General features: G+C 48.9%; 1 protein-coding gene across 1 annotated transcript in view; it reads left to right on the plus strand.

Moving 5' to 3' along the window:
* The first annotated feature begins 1,072 nt into the window (after nucleotides 1-1,072).
* LOC126538381 (transient receptor potential cation channel subfamily M member-like 2) overlaps nucleotides 1,073-19,129 on the plus strand; it is a 385,593-nt gene continuing 367,536 nt past the window's right edge. The window contains exons 1-2 of the mRNA XM_072287697.1: nucleotides 1,073-1,195; nucleotides 5,758-5,976. Coding sequence (XP_072143798.1) covers nucleotides 1,073-1,195; nucleotides 5,758-5,976 — 342 coding nt within the window. The remainder of the gene's footprint in view (nucleotides 1,196-5,757; nucleotides 5,977-19,129) is intronic.

The following is a 19,129-nucleotide window of genomic DNA, read 5'->3' on the forward strand; positions in this document are numbered from 1 at the left end:
AGGACGGAATTTTTCAACGGCCCAAATTATGGCTAAGCATTCTTTCTTTGTAACACAGTACTTAGCCTCGGCCTTCGTTAGAGCTCGGCTCACATAGGCAAGGACATATTCATCAAACCCCACTTTTGGTTGCGCGAGTACGGCGCCGAGCCCGACGCCGCTGGCATCCGTGTGGACCTCTTTGGGGGATGCAGAATAGAAGTGGCGGAGGGTAGGTGGCAAGGTTAGCAGGTGGCGTGATTTCGTGAAGGCGTCATCACGGGCGTGCGTCCAACCGGAAAGTTCTTGTCGCCACGTAGAAGGGCTAGAATAGCAGCTCGGGCTTGACGGTTTTCCATCCTGGTTTTAACAGCGCAAAACGTAGACGAGACACGCGACGACTAGTGTCGTGTTCTCGTCTCGTGTCTCGTCTACGTTTTGCGCTGTTAACACCAGGACGGTTAGAAGGGCTGTCAGCGGTGCACTTACGGAAGCGAAATCTCGAATGAAACGTCGGAAATACGAGCATAAACGAAGAAAACATTGAAGCTCCTTTAATTTCTTTGGTTGTGCAATGTCCGTGACAGCGCGGAGCTTGGCTGGATCCGCAAGGACGCCTTCTCGCGAAACAAAAAGCCAAGAATAGTGAGCTTTCGGGCGCCGAAATCATATTTCTTTGTGTTGAGTTGAATTCCCGCGTCAGTAAAGTATTTCAGAACGTGCTCGAGACGGCGGAGATGTGTTCGGAAATCAGCGGAAAAGACAACTACGCCATCCAGGTAGCATAGACATGTGTTCCCTTTGAGGCCACCTAAAGTATTATCCATCATTCTCTCAAAAGTGGCTGGAGCGTTACACAGGCCGGAACGCACTACGATGAATTCGTATAATGCTTCAGGTGTTACAAATGCTGTTATATGTCGATCGGATGGTACCAAACGGACTTGCCAGTATCCGGAACGCCAATCCAACGAAGAAAAGAACTCCGCTCCCTGCGAACGGTCGAGGGCGTCGTCGATGCGCGGTAGCGGTAAAGGTCCTTGCGCGTTATCTTGTTCAGACGCCGGTAGTCGACGCAGAATCGAATAGAGCCATGCTTTTTCTTTACGAAGACGACCGGTGGTGCCCAGGGACTGTTGGAAGGCTGCACAACGCCACTCTTGACAATGTCAGCAACCTGGTAGTCAATGACACGGCGGTCAGAGGCGGATACTTGGTAAGGGCGTTGTCGTAAAGGTGCATTAGTGCCGGATTCTATCTTTTGGAAAACGGCCGATGTGCGCACCAAACCGGAAGCATGGCTGTCCAAATAAGCGCGAAACTTCGGCAGGAGAGCGATAAGCTGGCTTCGTTCTGTATATCACTTTCCATCGTCGATGGAGCTGGGGAAAGCGTCGGAGGAGTGACTAATCAACCGCAGGGTCACAAGTAAGTGCGCCAAGGTCCGCAGAAGTAGAAATGGCAGGAGCGTCAAAGATGCAAAAGGTGTCGACCGGTTGAATGAGGCCTAGGCATTCACCATGAAACAAAAGTAAACGGCAGGCCGTGGGATTGTCGATGATCATTTTCGCGACGGCACTGCTAAGTGTAAGGAATGCAAAGGACAGCGGAGAACATCTGCGGCGAATGAACTCAAAGGGCATAAAGAGAACAGTGCCATCAGAAATTAAAGGGCATGACACAGGCACAAGCAGGGAATAGCATGGAGGGACGGCATTGTCTTCGGACACAAACAGTTTAGCACTAGAAGGGTGGTTTTCGATAGTCTAAAGGTCGGTAAGTGCAGAAAGTTCGAGTTCGGCGTGACAACAGTCAATGACGGTGTTATTATTATAGAAGCCCCAGTCTAATATAAAGTAAAGGAAACACGAAGGCAGCACGACGAATTCGACGGTATACAGCAGTACTTGAATGAAGATGCGAGCAGTACAGGCAGCGAGAGGCGTAATATTTTGAGCGTTCGCGCTTTGAAGGGAGAAGTCGGAGAGAGACGTCAAAACCATTCGTAGTGTGTGGCAGAGATTGGCGGAAATTAAGGATACGGCGGCTCCTGTATCTAAAAGTGCCAGGATGGCCATTCCTTCCACAGACACTTCAATTACGTTGGCTGCAGAGGGACGAGAAGTTGGGCATTGCGACGTGGACGCAGTTCGTGCCTCGCGAACTGCGGCGATCAGTTTCCCTGCTCCATGTACACGGGACGTTGCCGCATTGGAGAAAGCGAGCGACGACGGAGAGATGGTGAGCGGTGGGTAGACGCGGTTGGGCGGTCAGGGGAAAAGGAAGAGGTAGGAAGGAACGAAGGTGAAGAGAAAAACGGAGCGGGGAAAGGTTGCGCTCGCCGGATGTTCCGAAGAGGAAGCATGCAACGACGACAATGGCGCGCGACTTGTCCAGCACCACCACAAGCAAAACATTGGGCGGTCATCGAAGGTGCGCTACTGGTGGCGGTAAGGTCCGAGTCGCAGTTGAGGAGTCGGAAAATGCTGTCGGTCGGGTAGTGCCACAGGAGGAAAATTTTGTCGGTCGTGAAGCGGCATCATCATTATCACCAGCCTGGTTACGCCCACTGCAGGGCAAAGGCTTCTCCCATACTTCTCCAAATACCCCGGTCATGTACTAATTGTGGCCATGTTGTCCCTGCAAACTTCTTATTCTCATCCGCCCACCTAACTTTATTCCCGTCTCCTGACATGCTACCCTTTTCTTGGAATCTAGTCCGTCACCCTTAATGACCATCGGGGATATTCCCTCCTCATTACATCCCCTGCCCACGCCCATTTATTTTTCTAGATTTCAACTAAGATGTCATTAACTCGCGTTTGTTCCCTCACCCAATCTGCTCTTTTCTTATCCCTTAACGCTACACCTATCATTCTTCTTTCCATAGCTCGTTGCGTCGTCCTCCATTTAAGTACAACCCTTTTCGTAAGCCTCCAGGTTTCTGCCCCGTACGTGAGCACTGGTAAGACACAGCTGTTATAAGACTTTTCTCTTGAGGGATAATGGCAACCTGCTGTTCATGATCTGAGAATGCCGGCCAAACGCACCCCAGCTTATTCTTATTGTTCTGATTATTTCAGCCTCATGATCCGGATCTGCGGTCAGTACCTGTCCTAAGTAGATGTATTCCCTTACCACCTTCAGTGCCTCGCTACCTATCGTAATATCCTGTTCTCTACCGAGACTGTTAAACATTATTTTAGTTCTCTGCAGATTAATTTTTAGACCCACCCTTCTGCTTTGCCTCTCCCGATCAGAGAGCATGCATTGCAATTGGTACCCTGATTTACTAAGCAAGACAATACCATCAGCGAATCGCAAGTTACTACGGTATTCTCCATTAACTCTTATCTCCAATTCTTCGCAATACAGCTCTCTGAATACCTGCTGTAAACACGCTGTGAATAGAATTGGAGAGATTGTATCTCCCTGCCTGCTGCTTTCTTTATTGGGATTTTGTTGCTTTCTTTATGGAGGACTACGGTGGCTGTGGAGCCGCTATACATATTGCTCGCTGCGATGTTTCTTCGCCGGATTACGGCATAGAATAAACACACGCGTCACAAATGCGGCATCGCAAGCTCCCAGTAATATTTCCGGCATGATAGACAATTACAAACAGTTTGGGAATTCCTTGGGGCGAGGGGTTGACGCGCACAGCTGACGCGACTTGGCCCAGTTCGAAGCCCGGGCGGCCATCTTCTCCGACGGCGGGGTCACCGGCCGTCCGGCCCATGATGTCAGTCCAGAGTGCGCGCCCATTGGTGGACGCATGTCTGCATCCGCCTCGGAGGAGTTAACGCCCCCTTTTTTCTAAAGTTGTATCCGACTATAGTTCCTTTCCGAACCTACTGACTCTCTACCACTTGTCCCCTGCCTCCTATCCCAATATATGTCCAGGATGCGCCGCCCCACCAACGACTTTTCACGTCGCTGTGGAGCGCCAACACTCAGTTAATGGCATCAGTCCTCCAAACATCTCCACTCCAACCAATCATCAGTGGGAGGCCGTCTTGTACCACGGCGAACCTACGACCCTGCCGGGGCTCATCCAGCAGGCCCATGACGTGGCCCTGGCCATTGGGGCCCAGAAATAGGGGCTCTGACCAAAATAAGTGAACCCTGAGTAGATGTGTATTTCTCTCTCTAGGCGCATGGTGTTACACATGCACATAAGAGACGTCGGGAACATGTACAGTGAGCATCGTGTTGTCGATGCAGAAACGGAAAGGTTACGAACGCAGCGATTCTCATCTCCCCCTCGAGGAGCCTTCTTCCTCCGGCGGTCGCTTTCCACTCGGCTTAAAACGAACTTTGGCGATTTCACAGACGGGTCATCTACACTTACGCATAAAATATAAAGCCTGATCAAAGTGAGAAAGAAGAAGTAGCAACAGCCTCTGTTAACACTGCAGACGTCAACTCCGCGGAAGAAACTGCGATAGCCCTGGCGGTCGCGACGTGCAAGTGACAACAACACACCACCGTTACCATGAACTTACAAACAGCATGCAGAAGCGACTAAAGAAGCCACATATCGAAGCAAGCGCTGGACATTCTGAAGAAACAAGAAAATTTTCAAGGAATATGCATGGGCTTGTCCCCAGGACACGAGTTCCTCCCGGGTAATTTAGTGGCTGAAGGTGCAATCCCGAGCCGCGGTCACCCATCGCGGTGGCATCGCGAAAATATATAGGAATTCTCCGCTACTGCACACTTGGTAGGAGCACCCACCCAACTCTGCAGACCTAGCTGACCAGAGAAGAGGCTTCGATGTTCCAGAAACTACAGACAGGCACATTCCCGCACGGCATCCTGTTGTACGCCATCTATCCTACAAGCTACAATTACAGCTGCACCTTCTGCTCTGCTTCAAATAACCTCTACCACATAGTACTCGAGGGTGGGTGCATCCCATTCATGTGACCCATCACAGGATCAAACTTGTAGCAGTGGGAGGCCAAGCTCCTAAGAGCGAGCCCTGGGAACCAGCCTCACCTGGTTAGCAGGGCTAAGCTATCGGCTCAGACCCACGGCATCCTGGACTAGGAACGCTGCCTATCTCTGACGATTCTGCCTGAGGCTCACCTCTATAAATATAGTTTGTTCATCCTGTTCCCCCTGGTGTAATGAGGAAAATAGCGCTAGTTTATTCAATGTAAGACACAATCATTCCATCAGTGGGGCTATCGCTGTTCATCTTCAGAATGGTTCTGCACGGTCCCTTTAAAGAAGATTTCATGAGCAACAACTTTTGGTAAACTAAGTTATCATCAACAAAGCAATCATCCTTATTCTAATCTTTCACGACACTTTGCCGACTTTTACTTTGACCTTTTCCCCATTTATGCAAAAAGTAGAATAACACTAAATATCGCATCAACCTCTCAAACCTGGTGGGCGAAGTGATTGTCAGTACGTGTCGTGTTTCGTAGTCTAATAACAGGGGCTGTGTTTTCATTACGGGGAATTACACAGGTTTCTGCTGTCAAATGTGTGGACATGGCAGCGGTAGCAGCTACCGCAGCTCAAAAATGTTTTTCTGACAGTCGTAGATTGCGTTTGTGCACCGACTACAGGTTAGTAGTTTCAAAGGGGCACGCAACAAAGTTACAAAGAGCTGATGGCCTATGAGAAGTTTTGGTATGAAAAACGGGAAGTTACTGTCATCGCTCCTAGCAGCAGATGCTAAATCATATGAATGGGCTTGAAGTTCGCCTCAACTTATGAGTGTTTTCACCGCCATAATAAAATCCAATTACCTTGTCTTTGCAGGCGGCGAATACGACGGCCATGTGGATACTAACAAACGGGATCAACATAGGCATCGCCAAGGAAATCGGCTCCCGCGTGAACGATGAACTGGTGCAGAGGCAGATAATGAGGTGCCACAAGCACCCGCACACTGACTTCGAGAAACTTCCGCCTCTGTGCCTGCTGGGTATCGTGCGGGAGGACCTCCTCACTTGCGCCGACAAATTCGAGGCAAACAAGGTGAAGGGCCTTGCTTCTGCTCTCTGAAGCGTCCGGACACGACGGTGCGAGAGTGAACGAGATTTATTCGAACAGATCATATTTATCGCGCCAGGTCATATGAGCGAAAACGATGCGCGATATACAAAAGACATGTGCCAATTACGCTGCATCAGCCTTCTTTTCGCTCAAGGCTGGTAACAATCCGGTGGGCGTCGGGTTCGCGTTGGCCCCCGTAACAAGTTCTGGCCATGATACTGACATCATGCTCGCTGCGGACGCTATATTGAACTTGTCTGCCGCCCGTGATTCTCTGGCTATCGCTTACTTGTCCACCTAGGCTCTCGGTGTTTTCTACAGTAACTTGTGTGTCGGTCACTTGTTTGTCGGGTTCTGCAGCTTCGGCTTGCTCTAACTCTCGACTCGTGCTTTGTCCCAGTCTGACTGCGGCGGATGCCGCGTGGCTGGTTCTTGTAACGTTCAGCTGGTCGTGTCTATTATGAATGTTCTCATCTTGTGCCTTGATTGTTGCTACTTGGGAACCTTCTGGGCTTGCAAAACACCTGGCTTCCACCTGGCTCCTGCCCTGTAGTTTCTGTAGCAAACCGGTTCCTCAACTTGGCTGGTTCGGGGGCACTCCGTATATGCGTCCGAAAACGGGCATGACATGATGTTATGGAATAGGCATCAAGGCGCGACGCCAAGGAGCTTAGTGGATGGTGTTTCCCCGCTGAGCCTAGAAGCATGGCGATACTACGGTGGAATTTTATTCAGGTGAACTTGCAGCGCCCCACCCAGTCTCTTGCACAGTCCTAGCTTCATCGTTCTGACTGCCCTCTCCGCTAAACCATTTGACTGGGGATGATAAGGCGCGGTGTGTAAGTGAAGGATCCCATTTTCTTTCACGAAAGACAAACTGCTCTCTTGTGAACTGTGGGCCATTATCAGAGACCACAGTTCGCGGAAGGCCGAACCTACAGAACATTGTTTGTAGTGTCTCGGTAGCATTTCCGACGCTGGCTATCTTCAATGCGGTCACCTCTATCCACTTTGTGTGCGAATCAGCGGCCATGAGAAACACATGCCCGTCAACAGGCCTAGCAAAGTCTATGTGCACCCTTGACCACTTCTCCATTGCTTCCGGCCACGGGGTTGGCTCCTTGGCCGGTGCCACGCTAGACCATTGCACACACACAGGGCACGTGCCGAGATCTTCAATGTGTCTATCCAGCACCGGATACCAAAGAATCTAACGCACCAACTTTTTCACTGATGATATTTCTTGATGCATGCCCAACACGGTATTCTGCGCAGCGACTGGAATTAATGTTCGATGGCCGCAGTAGCCAATACCATGGCCAGACACAAGTTTATGTCTTGTGAAAAAGAAAGGACGTAAGTATTCATTTGAGCCTTGCAGTTTCCGAGGCCAGCTATCCCGGACATAAGCAGCTACTTGTTTGAGGGTGCCGTCAGCTTCCGTCATTGTGGACAATCCCGTGACGACACCGGCGTGGCGTCCAGATGCCCACCGAGAAGTATATACGCACGGGCACTCTTGCTGATGAACTTCAGGGTACTGTCATCGCGCGGAAGGCGCGCAGGTAACCGATGCTAGGAGCATCTGCTACCGGAAGAGCCTTTTCCAGCTTATACTCTTCTTGTACGAGTAACCGCTGAGCAGCAGAGACCACGTTGTATGCGTGCGGTTAACAGCGCGGGCACGGGCTTGTCTGGGCTACAAACTCGGAGAGGCTTGTAATCTGTAATTAACATGAACGTGTTATTGAGCAGGTACTTGCGGAATTGTGTTACGCCAAACACCACTGCCAGCGCCTCACGCTCAGTTTGTGCGTAATTCCGATCGGTGACGGCCAGGGTGCGCGACCGGAAACTGGCTGGCCTCGAGTCTCCGTGGAGGTAGTGGTATAAAACAGCGCCAATGCCGTACGATCACGCGTTCGTTACCAAGACAATGGGCTTTTCCGGATCATAGTGAGTTAAATGTTTAGTGTCCTTTATCCAGCGCTTTGCTACCTCGAACAAGATCAGCTGATAGAGCGACGCGAGCACCATAGTCAGGTTGAACAGACACGCGTTGTAATGCGTCACTAAGTCTATAAAGGAACGCGGCTTAGGCACATGTCCGCCTTGGCATTGGCAATACGGCTTTAGTGTTTTCCGCTTTAGGCAACAGACCGTCTGCGCGTATACGGTGCCCAAGATACTCAACATATTTCTGTTGTATATTACGTTTGTTTGGACGAAGCCTGACACCATGCTCTTGAAACATCCGAAACACTTCGCGCAACTTGTTGCAGTTATTCTTCTCTACCGCAACCACGTCGTCCAAATAAACTTGAACGTCAATTTTCATTCTTCTCACACGTTCTTCTTCGCAGTGATGATCCTGCACGCTTGCGCATTAAGTGTACATCTTTGCTTTTTTTTCGTGATCTGCACAGCCTAATGACTTTTTCTTACGACCAGAACGATCGGCGTTGCCCATTCAGCGCTAGCCACGGGCGTCAAAATTCCAGTCTCAAAGAGGCGGTTCATGCCCGTGCCTACTGCTTCTTTCATCGCATAGGGTATCGAGCGCGCTTTGAAAAAACTCAGTGCCCTTCCACTCTGTGAAGAAGGATGGCCAGCGAAGCTGTGTATGTGGGCCAAGTAATGGCGAACTGCACCTCCGCCGTGTGTCGGCCCGGCATTGCACCATCTTCGGGATCGGTCCACGTAAGGGGAGTGCTTAACGCGTGCTTCACCTCCGCCGCGGGTCTTCGGGATCAGCCCACGTATGGGGAGCTTTTGGCTACCCACAACAACACGAGGATTTTCTTGGACAGTAGAGGTATACAGCTTCACTGTAAGAAACGAGATACTGCATCATGACGCAGTCGAAGATGAACGGGTGGCCCTTTAATCCTAGCTCATCCAAGAAGAAGTCACCGAACTCGCTAATTGGTTCACTTGCACCGAATCCTTTGTAGATGAAGACTTACCGGGTGCGAATTTCATGCCCATTGTGAGCAGGTGTTTCCCGTTTTGCTCAAACGCTTTGATGACGTGGCGTCCACACAGGTTATGCCCAGAGCATCGCAGTACCATCAAGGCAGCTTTCAGAGTAATCCCGGTGTACGTTACTGATACGTTCAGTTGGCCCTCGACGGGAAGCTGACCGAGGAAGCAGATCAGTTGCAAGGATGCCTTCTCAAGTGGAGGCCAGCGTTGACGGTTATTGGCTTATGTGGGTCATGTGATTATCGACACAGTGGAACCCGTGCCTACTTGCAACCGAAGCGGCACGCCATTCCATTCCAGGGTACACAAAAGTGGCTGAACCATGTTTACCGACAGTGCTTATATATTGTGCAGGTACTACTCATAGTCATCATTGTCCAACACACGCCCAGTGAGCTGCGTTGCTCTGTTGACAGTGTCGTTGCTGGCATACACGAGCCAAGTGCCCTTGTCAATGACAACAGTAGCATTTTGCATGACGGAACTTGCATTTTCCCGCAGTAGGACTAGTTCCACTGTAGCATGTGCACTCCCCTTCATGCCGCCTGTGATGTCTGCCCGCCGCATCTTGTGGTGGTTGAAATCTGCTGAACTGGCCCTTGTTCTCCAGCACATTTACGGTATTTGATGCACCTGCCATCTGTTCCACATTGACAGCCGCCATCTCTGCTGTACGTACTGCCTATTCTGCGTCTTTCAGTGTGAGTTCTGTTTTTGTCAACAATATCCGGCGCACATTCGTGTCGCGCAAACCACAAACGAGATGGTGGCTCGGTATTCTGTCGAGCGCGTCCCCGAAGTTGCAACCGTTCGGAATCTTTCATACCTTGTCTATAAGTTCGTTCGCCGACTCGTCTGCAAGCTGGCTTTTTGTAAAAAACTTATACGATTCGGCAATTTCATTGCACGTCGGGGCGAATTGCTCACCAGGAGCTGAGCACTTCTTACTTCAGCTCCTGTATCTTAGCCGGTGCGCAGCGTGGAGCCAAGTAATCCACTGTCCTGGTGCTCAGTGCCATGACGAAAAGCGCCCTACGTTTATTCTCGGCGATGATGTCGTTCACCTAGATGTGTGTATACGTTTCCCCTTTGTTCACTCTCTTCGTGAAAAGCTGATAGCCCCCTTTGGTAGCCATAGCCGCTGAGTGTGCACTGGTTTGACGGCCTCGTCGCCACTCAATCATCCGGACACGAGCGCACGAGGGTGAACGAGGTTTATTGGAACAGAGGCTTTTTATAGCCTCGGGCAGTATACGCAAGGAACATGCGCTATATACAAACGACATGTGCCAATGACGCTGCATCACTCTCCATAACAACGTCGTCATTGATAAGCCAAGAAGGAAATCCATGCATCCATCTATCCATTTATCCATACACATGCAAACAAACCCACACGTGTATGCGCACGCCCGCATACATACAACGCATGCACGCATACACACACACGGACAGATACCGGCGAAGGGACGTCTAGTTAAGAAGCCGTTTGTTGTGTGGCATCAGCAGTTACCCGAGCTGACAGGGTGTTTCAACTCCCTCCCACACATAGCTGTAAAAGGGGAACATGGGGGTGGAGCTCACGCCATGTGTTTGAACCTTTAAGAAACCCTGGCGGAAGCAACGCACACCTTTGACCTCGGCTTCATGTAGACAGCACGTCTGGATTTAGCCACTCCGGGAAGTCTGCAGTCCCATTTCGCTTATCCAATTCTCCCCTCTTTCGATTTCATCTCTTTCTTCCAATCTGCCCCGTTTTCTTTTCTTTTCTCGTTACTTCTTAATTTGCGGTCTGCTAAGGTTAACTCCTGTGGATGGCCTGTCTTGGTTAGCCATATTTGTTTAGAGTGGCGATGTAGTGCTGTCGTTCGCCAAACTTGTCTACGTAGAATTTTTATCCTCTCTCCTTGTTACGCTCTGTTGCGGGCGGAAGGCATCGCTGTGAAAAACAATGCGTATAGTATGTTCAGCTCATATAGGCCAACCAACACCTGATCATTACCTGGAAAGGATATGGAAAGAATCACCAATAAAATTCTTCCCAAAGACGCACAAGCACTATCCCAAGTCTCACGTAATATATTATGCATAGTCCGAATAAATCGCAAGAGCAATTTCACTATTTTTGAACCCAAAGAGCTTGACAGAGTAATTAGGAGAAGGATGCAAGGCCTCCACAATGGATAGCGACGATCTGCGACTCGAACTCTGAGACTGTATACAGTACTAAAAACCAACCACCCTAAGGTTTTGCGGAAGTATTCTTTTTACAGGAAGCCCGCATCGATCAATGAACACCGTCTGTGGTGTGCTATCTGAATACAACCTACTAAACCTCGTAGATACTGAATTTCTTGAAGAGTAGAAAGATGAACATGTGATCAATGTTCAAAGAATAACGATAAGATGGCACAACACAGAGAAGTCAACCGGGAAGCACATACAGTAACTCTGACATTTGCATCCAGCGACCTACCCGAGATGATCAAAACTGCTTACACCCGTCTAAGAGTCCTCGCAAACCTCCGCAGGGGCTTCAAGTGCCACAGACGGAGCTCCTATAAATGTAAAGGACAGTAAGCTTGTGCATGGTGTGCTTCCAAAGGACACATTGCCGACAACAGCGAAGCTGCAGCTCAGTGTGTGAATTGCGATGGTGATGACCCAACGTATCCAAGATCCCGTGCAAGATCGAAGAAAGAAAATGATATAATTAGGCTTGAGGTAAAAAAAATGTAGCATCCAACGAAGCTCGTAGAAGATGCTAAGCTTTTCATGGCGAACCTTATGCTGATGTGGTGCGTACGGGGGCATTGTCACGCTAGCATCCACCACTTGCCCGGTCCACATGTAGCGAGCCCTAGGCTGTTACACCGAAAGAGCGGCGCCGTTGTTTGGAACGCCTCAAGAAACACAAATAAACCATAACGGGGCCGGGAAAGTGGCCCTGTTAAATAAGACGCATCTTTATTCTTGAACACAGAACACCTTTCATTGAACAAAGTGGCCACACAATTAGTCCAGTAGAGTGTTCTTGGATGCTACACAATTTAAATGACACTAAAGGACTAACATATGAACACAGCCCGAGGCTATTCTGTTTTCAAGAGACACACGAAATCAACCCATAATATTTAACACAGTATGCAGTAGTTCGTGAAGATCGCGATGATGGCGACATTGCATCAGGTGGCGGGGCCATTATCGCTGCGAAGTCTGTTGATCGTCAACACCTCAATGTAAAAGCAAATTTGGCTGCTCAAGCAGCTTGGCCATGCTACTTCATAGGCCCGTGACAGGCTATCCAGTGCATGCACTACCTCATTAAAATTTGGAGGTTAGATAATTTGAGGCCCTTTTGGAGCAGCTTCCTGAGGCTTTCATTTTAAAACGACACCTGAATGCCCGTAACACACCCTGGGGCGACTCGCGCTTTGACGTTGCAACGTAAGAAGTCGCAGGATTGAGAACTTCCTTTTACGTTCTGTGCTGTCTTACTTGGTTAAAGGACAAAGTTTTATATTACGAGGCTTCACTTGAACTTTTTTGTAGATTTATGCATAACATCTGCATCAATTTTGTTACATCTCGATTGCATGGTCATCAAAAATTCCTATGGCAGTGGCCATTTTCGAATTGTCCTAAACCACATCCAATAAATTGAAACACCGGCGTATCCACCTCGCTTTAAGATAGCCTTAACCGATTCGGAAACCTACACATCCCACCCATGCGTGAAGAGAGATGACATAATGGCTCTGCATAAACGGTGGTGCCGCATACACGACAGCTTTTATCATTGATGCTACGTCAAAGTTCATCCCTCAAACATGTGAAACGTCTGGTTATTGACCCGTTCCAGTGCAGGAGGGCTCGTAAAATCAGAATAAAGCATTGGAACGTCTATGAGAGTAACCAACTGGAGAAACTTTGACTTTAAAAATATCAGATCGTAGGTAACAACACACTGATAGGCTAAACGGTAAAGCTTGAAAAAGTATCTAAAGAAATAAACTCCCATACCCATCAGAAAAAAGCTTAGAACCGAGTAAGAAAACTAAAAGGCCAGCCGGCGAATCTAATGCCATTTCTAAATCATACACATTTCTTCGTCTAGCACACGAAGATGACTCACTGGGTGCTCAGTTTGCGGAGGTATCTAGCGCTGGGAACTTTCCCAGTGAATATAAAAGGCACAAGGACCTCATGGAAAGGAAACCACTCCAGCACAAATTTAGTGAATACGATGGCTCTAACGTTCCATTTAACATAGCGGAACTCCGTGCAACCCCCCACTCCTGTAAAAGCACTGCCCCGGGAGCTGACTACATCATGTGTGCAATGATAAAGCACCTTCATTCCGAGGCACTTATTGCACTGCTTTCACTGTCTAATTCTACGTGGCAGCTAGGTATCTACCCACCTCTTGGTAGGAAGCTATTATAATTCCTATCCTCAATGAAGGGAAGAACCCATCTCGTGCCAGCAGCAACCCATATCATTGACTGGCTGACTCTACACTATTTCAAAAGATGAGAAACAAGTAGTTGATGTTCTACTTAGAGCGCAAGCTATTACATCCATATCAATGTAGGTACAGAAAAGGTAGATCGCCAACAGATAACCTTGTCCGTATTTAGTCAACAATTATGCATCTATGTACGCACAAGTTGTTCGTTCTCTCAATATTTTTAGACGTGTAGAAGGTTTGTGACAAAACATGGCGCTATAGAATCCGGCAATACTTATCTGCCATGAGGATCCCGGGAAACATGGTGAACGTCATTGAGAGCTACCTCTCAAATAAAAGATTTCGGGTAAGAATAGGTAATCATCATCATCAGCCTAGTTGCGCCAAGTGCAGGGCAAAGGCCTCTCCCATACTTCTCCAACTAGCCCGGCCATGTACTAATTGTGGACATGCTGTACCTGCAAACTTCTTAATCTCATCCGCCCACCTAACTTTCTGCCGCCCCCTGCTACGCTTCCCTTCCCTTGGAATCCAGTCCGTAACCCTTAATGACCATCGGTTATCTTCCCTCCTCATTACATGTCCTGCCCATGTCCATTTATTTTTGTTGATTTCAACTAAGATTTCATTACCTCGCGTTTGTTCCCTCACCCAATCTGCTCTTTTCTGCTTTGCTGCTTTTCTGCTTTATCCTTCTGCTTTGCCTCTCCAGGTCAGTGAGCATGCGTAGCAGTTGGTCCCCTGGGTTACTAAGCAAGGCAATATCATCAGCGAATCGCAAGTTACCAAGGTATGCTCCATTAACTCTTATCCCCAATTCTTCCTAATCCAGGTCTGTGAATACCTCCTGTAAACTCGCTTTGAATAGCATTGGAGAGATCGCATCTCCTTGCCTGATGCCCTTCTTTATTGGGGTGTTGTTGCTTTCTTTATGGAGGACTACGGCGGCTGTGGAGCCGATATAGATATCTTTCAGTATTTTTACATACGGCTGGTCTACACCCTGATTCCGTAATGCCTCCAAGAATGCTGAGGTTTCGACTGAGTCAAACGCTTTCTTGTAATCAATGAAAGCTGTATATTGTCTCGTGGTGGTGACGTTGAAGAATACAGTAGCAATACTGTGAAAGACACAACTGACTTTTATTGGGCGAACCTGTGCCCACAAAACAGGCTACACTTATAGCACAACGAAAGCGGCGAACCCGGTCGGCGATCGTCGAAAATCTGATCAGCGGGTCAAGCACGTCGGCTTTTATACAGCAATCGTCGAGTGTTCCAGACTAATCGGTGGGACCCGCGCGCCTTCCACAAAGTTCTACATTATTCGCGTCACGCACACATGCAATCAGATTACGCAAGTTTCGGTCACAGACAGTGGATGGAACCATCGATAACATTCCAAAAACTTCCCACAGATGCAAGCGTGTCCTGCGCAGTGCGATAACATTTGTTAGGCGGTGAAACGTGTCGCCCGATAAAGACAAGTACACGTGTCAATATAATGGTTGGTTATATCCCGCACATTTCTCTATCACTTTATTGATAGTGTGAATATGATCTATTGTTGAGTAACCTTTACGGAATCTTGCCTGGTCCTTTGGTTGAGGGAAGTCTAAGGTGTTCCTGATTCTATGCGCAATTGCCTTAGTAAATACTTTTGAGGCAACGGACAGTAAGCTGATCGGTCTATAATTTTTCAAGTCTTTGGTGTCCCATTTCTTATGGATTAGGATTATGTTAGCGTTCTTCCAAGATTCCGGTATGCTCGAAGTCATGAGGCATTGCTTATACAGGGTGGCCCGTTTTTCTAAAACAATCTGTCTACCATCGTTCAACAAATCTGCTCTTACCTGATCCTCCCCAGCTGCCTTCGCCCTTTGCATAGCTTCTAAGGCTTTTTTTACTTCTTCCGGCGTTACTTGGGGGATTTCAAATTCCTCTAGACTTCTCTCTTCCATTATCGTCTTGGGTGCCACTGGTACTTTCCTGGTACCCTTGTAGGTAATACCCTGTGCCAAGTATTTATTCAGCAAACTATAGTTGCACAGGGACGTGTGCGTCGCTGCAACCTCTTTGTGGTTAAATTGAACTGCCACAGTACAGGCATAACAGCTCAAGATGTCTTGCTGTGCCAATGTGTTATGTTAATTAAGAATTTAGGTCTTGCAACCTTGCAATCTGTGAGCGACAGGTTCAACTTGACCTAAAGGAATTCTTAATCAGACGCTGAAAATCGCTTGAAACTAACATTTCTTCCACACATTAGACATATAGTGACGGAGGCGACATTTAGGCTAAGGATATATTTGCAAAATATTTACAAAGAAAACTAGGCCAAGAGATGTCTGATCTGGCCCACATGCAAGCGACCTCATCATCGTCTTCATCGCTGTAGCAAACCTTGTATTCATCCAGGTATCAGCTGCTCCGTTATATCACACTCGGGTGGCGGAAGCGCCGTCCTAGAGCTTGCTATGAAGGTGAGGAGCTAGAAGGGCAAAGGGCTTCAGCCTGGAGAGGTGAGCAACAGCATGTGGTAGTAACTAGGTCGAAGAAGCTGGGGCATTATCTCGTAATTGATGTCCCCAAGTAGACACAGCACCTTGTGCGCCCGGTGTAATGTGGGATAAGCTTCTGATAAGACAAGTGGCGGCATGGCGACTATGGGAGGACTAGAGAGCCAGTCATGAAGTGCACACTTCTATGTCAGCTGCCGTAACGGAGCATTTTGGAGTCCTGCGAAGCACAGAGTCAGTCTTGGGCAAATTGATGAACTTCATGAGCTCGACCAACGACGTCACTGGCGTATTCAGAAGGCAAGTGAGGACCCGACGGAAGGAGAGTCTCAAATGGCAATGCGGGATGTGTGCCAAACAAATAAAACGGGGGATATTCAGCAGTGTCTTGTGAGAAATTGTACACGAAGGTAAGAAATGGTAACATGCTGTCTCAGTCACAGCGATCAAATACAACACACAGGGTTAGCATCTCGGCGTTCGGTTCAGGCGCTCGGTCAGTTCATTCGTCTGTGGATGATAAGCGGTGGTGAGCTTATGTTAAGTGCAGCAGGCACAAAAGACGTCATCTACCACTCGAGAGAGGAACTATCGGCAGCGATCGATGAGGAACTGCCAAGGGGCGCGATGATGTAGAATTGCGTCGTGAAGGAGAAAGTCACCGACGGCTGTGGAGCAGCTTGTCGGGGAGGGGGGGTGGATGCCCGAGTGATTGAGAAACGCGTGTCGTGATCTGTCACTACCGCAATCCATTTATTTTCCAAGATGAACGTAGGGAAAGGGCCTAGAAAGTCAAGGCCGACGCGGAAGAATGGTTCTGCAGGGATATCAATCTGTTGTAGCTGGCTTGCAGGCAGCGCTGAAGGGCGCTTGTAGTGTTGGCAGCGAACCCGAGCAGCCACGCCGTGGCGCACAGAACGGTACATGCCAGGCCAGAAAAATCTACGCCGGATGCAAGCGTATGTACGCGAGACGCGTAGGTGAGCGGCAGTTGCTACGTCGTGAAGCTGCTGAAGAACGCTTGAGCGTAAGTGGTGAAGTAGGACAAGCACAAGCTCTGGTCCATCTGTGCTGAGATTACGACGATACCGAACGTTTTCGTGTAGCTCAAAGAGGCGAACAGAATGGCCTGGTGATGGAGCAGTTAGGCGGTTGATGATGAGCCATAAAGATGTGTGTCGTCAGAGTTCAGTAGGAACATCATCTGAATCGAGGATGGGCAGGGCGCGGGCATCTGAGTCACGTTCAATGAGGTCGGAAGCACCGACAGGGAGGCGTTAGAAGCAATTGGCGTTTGGAGCAATCGTTCAGATTTGTAGTGCACAACAAACATGTATTCTGGGATCCCAGTGGCCCAGACATCCAGACGGATCCTTGAGGGATGAGCATCAGCCGAGGGCATGATGGTAATTACAGAACAATTTCGGCCAAACAAGTAAAGTTGAAATTTGGTGACAGCCCACACTAAAGCCAGGCAGTCGCGTTCAGTGATAGTAAAGTTCGGTTCGGACGATGAAACAAGGCAAATGGCAAAAGTGACGACACATTTTGCTCGCTGAGCTGTTTTTGGCAGAGGACAGCCTTAGTTCCATGACCACTAGTATTGATCCGACATTCTGTAGGCGATGAGGCGTTGAAATGGGCCAGTATTGCGGGTGTAGTCAATAGACGGGATGAGGGCAGCAAACGAAGATGACTGTTCGGATCCCCACGTGAAAGGGACGTCCTTCAAGAGTTCAGTGAGAGGGCGGGCGATGTCGGCGAAGTTCCAGACAAAGCGACGAAATTAGGAATATAATCCTATGAAACTCCAGACGTCTATATCTGAGCACGGCACGCGAAATTGTTGCGGTGCTCGCAACTTGGCGTGGTATGGTGGAACACCAGCAGCACTGGCAAGGTGACAGAGCGTAGTTATTTGGCCTCGCGGGAAAACGACACTTCGCAGAGTTCAGCTGAAGATTGGCTCGACGGAAGACAGCAGGAACAGCAGATAAACGGGTGAGGTGGCTGTCAAATCAAGGCGAGTAGACAATGAAATCGTGTAAATAGCATGTACAGATGGGCCAGTTATATCCCCGCAGCAGGAAGTCCCTCATACGTTTGAAAGTTGCGGGGCCAGTACACAGTCCAAATGGCAATACCTGTAAATTCGTACAGGCCATCGGGCTTAATAACTGCAGTTTTTTGCTGGGTCCATAGGGTCCATTGAAATCTCCCAATAGCGTGACCGAAGGCTGATTGAGAAAGAAGATTAGGCTCTATGAAGGCAGTCGAGGGCGTCATCGATGCGAGGCAAATGGTCGACATCTTTCTGTGTTACTTTGTTCAAACTCCGATAATCAGCGCAGAAACGCCAGCTGACGTCCTTGTTTTTCACGAGAAGGACGGGGGAGGCTCACGGGCTAGATGAAAGCTTGATGACGGCTTTTTAATCATATTGCCGAGCTTGTTGTTGATGACTTGACTCTCATAATGAGATACGCTATATGTGTGCTGGCGTATAGCGTTGCTGTCACTAATGTTGATACGATGAGTTACGACAGACGTTTAGCCTACGGCGCGATCGCGAAAATCAAAGATGTCACAAAACGACACAAGAATGCGGTGGAGGTGTCAAGCTTGCGCCTGGGTCAGCTCTGGAGCGATTAAATTGTTATTGTCGTCTTAAGACGAGGGGCGAAGTTGGCGGAGGAAGGAGGCTGTGAAACATCTGTATCCAAGGCGGCAGTCTTGCAGTGATCAAGCGCGGAATTGGTGGTCAGCGACATGCCATGCGGCATAATCTTAGTAGACAGGCTGATGTTAAGAAGGGGAACGACCACTATAGTGTCAGCAATTGATACAATGGCGTGAGCGAGGGTGACATCACGCGCTAGCAGAACGGCAATAATGGGAGACAGGATGTATTGCGCCATCGGGAATATCATATCAAGACGTCAAAGAAACGTATGTAGCAGCTTGAGAGGGCAAGCGAACGTGATGGCGAGGGCATAATCGTGGTGGTATGTCGGCTGCAATATCGGGAAGATGGGGCAGCTCAAGCTGAAGAACACCGGTCGCACAGTCAATTAGGGCAGAATGAGGGGGCAAAATATCGATGCCGAGGATTAGGTCATGGGTGCACTTCCCAATGACAGCAAACTGGATTGAAGCGGGA

The sequence above is a fragment of the Dermacentor andersoni genome, chromosome 4 (genome assembly GCF_023375885.2).
Source record: "Dermacentor andersoni chromosome 4, qqDerAnde1_hic_scaffold, whole genome shotgun sequence".
Taxonomy (NCBI): Eukaryota; Metazoa; Arthropoda; class Arachnida; order Ixodida; family Ixodidae; genus Dermacentor; species Dermacentor andersoni.